General features: G+C 58.8%; 2 protein-coding genes across 2 annotated transcripts in view; both read left to right on the top strand.

Annotated features, from left to right (window-relative positions):
- Nucleotides 1–68: 68 nt before the first annotated feature.
- Nucleotides 69–1,308, top strand: VDBG_01859 (conserved hypothetical protein; the record flags this gene model as incomplete). Its single annotated transcript, XM_003007625.1, has 2 exons — nt 69–420; nt 482–1,308. The coding sequence occupies 2 exons, from the start codon at nt 69–71 to the stop codon at nt 1,306–1,308; spliced, it is 1,179 nt and encodes a 392-aa protein (XP_003007671.1).
- An 808-nt stretch (nt 1,309–2,116) lies between these two features.
- Nucleotides 2,117–3,039, top strand: part of VDBG_01860 (conserved hypothetical protein) — a gene marked incomplete at both ends in the record, with an annotated part of 1,732 nt that continues 809 nt past the window's right edge. The window contains one exon of the mRNA XM_003007626.1: nt 2,117–2,973. Within this exon, the coding sequence (XP_003007672.1) occupies nt 2,117–2,973 (857 nt within the window). The remainder of the gene's footprint in view (nt 2,974–3,039) is intronic.

Here is a 3,039-nt window from a genome sequence, read left to right on the forward strand (position 1 = left end):
CATCGAAGACAAGAACCCATCCAGCCCGCCCGACCAACCGCCCCCCGCCTCCACCCGGCCGTGAGAACATGCCGCCGCCCGGACGCCGAGTCCCACCGCCTGGCCACCGACCGACTCGGTCGCAGGAAGAGGCCCTGAGAGCTCGCAGAATGCAAGGTGATGGCAACCGCCCGGATCGTTCTCGACCATCCGGCCCCACGGACTCCCCACACCGACGCCCACCAGCCGGGAGACCGCGTCGCAACTCGGAATCATCAATTCTGGAAAAGCCAATGCCGGAGGAGGAGAAGAAGGCTCGCGAGGCCCGACGCCGTGAGCGTGAGCGCCGTCACCGCGAAGGTAAAGACAAGGAGAAGAAGCCTCAACGCAAGCTTGATGTCATTGACCAGCTCGACCACACCAGCCTTTTTGGTGGCGGATGTAAGTCACCACGTGCCCTCCACATCTTTCTCGCATCAGATCATGACTGACCACGACGTAGTCCATCACGACGGCCCTTTTGACGCCGTTAACCCTAACCGGAACCGCAAGGGCAGTCGCCGTGCGCCTATGCAAGCTTTCCCCGAAGACTCGCTCAACATGTCGCTTGGCGGATCCGGCCCACTCAACAAGAACCCAGACCACGCCACCTTCATGGGCAATGGCACCGATGAGGCTTTCAAGGAGTACTCTACCGGTGTCAACAAGTACGGGTACAACTACCCATCGGCCCGCGGCGAGATGCCCGTCTTTGACCCGAGCGCGCGTACCACGATGCTGCACGGCGAAGAGTCCCTCGGCCTGGGCACTTCAACCTTCCTTGAAGGCACTCCTGCCACCCGTACGGCAATCCAGAAGCTTGAGGCTGAGCAGGCCGAACAGGCGAAGAACGACGGAATGCAGCGCAAGAAGTCCCTAGCCCACCGCATTCGCAACCTGAACGGAAGACAGCCGCGCGAGTTCAACTCTTCAGGTCGCATGACCAACCCTGAGGCTGCCTATCCGCGCTCCCCACCTGACGGCATGCCTCCCGCGACCACAGGCAGCCAGTATGGCAGTGAGCGCAACCCGTTTTTCAACGAATATGGCAAGGAGGGCGAGACCATCACAGTCAAGAGGACGGATTCAGCCGGTCCCCTGTCACCCATCAGCCCGCCGCCACCTGTGCCCCGACGCGGCTCCGACCAAGGAGGTCCTCTCGAACGCAGGGCCACGAACGAAGACGGCGACAAACCTTCTGGCGGATTCCTCTCCAGAGTCAAGAGTCTGAAGGGCGGCCGACGAAACCGGCAGGTCTCTGATAACATGCCGCCCGGGACTGCCGCTTAGAGCATGGGCTTTGAGATGGTGCTTGTCTCGACACGGTGAGCACATGGATGAGCATGTCAGGGAGGCGCAATGGCACAATTGATGTGGGGGTCGTTCTACGAGCCTACCGGACCGGGTGGTCGTGACGCCAGCGAGGCAGACGATGGAAGCAGGTCATGCACGGGCCTCGTTTCTACCTATGATTTGTTTTTGTGATACCTTGTTCGAGTATGCACATGGTTCTTTTAGACGAGAAAAGATGGGTTAAACTATCCACCTGGCGGGTCTTTTCATATTTCCTTCAAAGCAGCTAGCCTCAGAAGGCAACGCTGTCTATTTAGCGCCCATACTGCGAGTTGAATCATGATCTCGTTCTCCATCAGGATGGTGCATTTTCAATTCCATTGCATGTGATACCTCTGGCGTCAATGATGACAAAAGGTAGGCACTATTGTGAAGCAACCCTGACGTCATTTGACGGTGGCTGATGTAAGGAGCGAACGGTGTGCGCCACAATACCTTTCTTTGCTTTTTACTCCTCAGCAGGTACCTAGATAAGGTACCTGCTCAACAAGCATCGTCAGGTGACTTCGTGACACCTCCCCGTCTAACAACCTGCGAGCACGGGTCTCGACACGCGCCATCATTTCTTCATCAGTCGCGTTCATTCTCTCGGATCAAGGTGGCTGGTTCATCAGGTGGAATAATATGAAAGACTGACGGATCTTCAAGTTACCCTCTCTCTCTCTCTCTCTCTCTCTCGCTCTCTCTCTCTCTCTCTCTTGCCTCATCCGATTCTGCGACGTCAGATATATCAACAGGCCGCCACATGGCAGACGACCCGCCTCCTTCGCAGGCCAGCTCTCACTTCCCCATCGAGCCCGTCTCGGCATCCTTGCTTGCGGCGCGCGAGCGTTGCCGTAGGGATGCTCTGCGGCGCCGGGGCGCCATCGTGACAGGATGCCGGGAAGTTGACGAGGGGGCTCTCCTCGGGGGGCTCGAGAGGGGCTGCGTGACGGGAATCAGTGCCGAGGATGAGAGCTTTGGCATGCGGCTTGCGTTTCAGGCTGTGGCGCGGAGTCTCGTTGAAGGGGGCCAGAGAGCTGTGATTTTGACAACGCTGGCGGCTGCGGGCATCCTGCCGCTGCTGCGGGATGCGGTGCGGGCTAGGCTGCTGCAGGTTGGGAAGCAGGGGGACGAGCTGAGGGTCGCGACCAGAGAGTGCCTTGGCAAGGTCTCTGTGGCGACCGTGTTCGACCTGGAGGGGGTCTGGGAGGTGTTGGATGAGGTTGACAGCGATGAGACCCGGCAGACTGTGGGAGACAAGCCTGCCGCCGACGTTCATGGAGCCAGTCTTGGTGGAGGCAAGGGTACAGATCCAGTCGGGCGAGATGCGAACTTCGCGACTGAGCTGAAAGAGCAGACGAACGAAGACGGGTTGGCGGTCCAGGAGATGGCTATCATCGAAACCGGGGAAGAAGATATGCTGCCGCCACCAGCGACACAAAAGATCCAGACGGACGAGAGGGTCGTCATGCCGAAGTTGAACCTGGGACCAGCTGAGATCGCGGACAGTGAAGACGAAGATTTCGTATCGTCACTTTCGTCCTCGCCATTGTCGTCGCCGCCGGCATCAAGCTTGGGCAGCGTGCCGGCAGGTCTTGAGTTGAATGAAGAGGAGACTATGTGGATGATCCTCTCGACGCGCTCTCGCCCATGTTTTAGCCGGATCTTCAGCAACTCTTCAACCGA

This window comes from Verticillium alfalfae, genomic scaffold (assembly GCF_000150825.1).
Source record: "Verticillium alfalfae VaMs.102 supercont1.2 genomic scaffold, whole genome shotgun sequence".
Taxonomy (NCBI): Eukaryota; Fungi; Ascomycota; class Sordariomycetes; order Glomerellales; family Plectosphaerellaceae; genus Verticillium; species Verticillium alfalfae.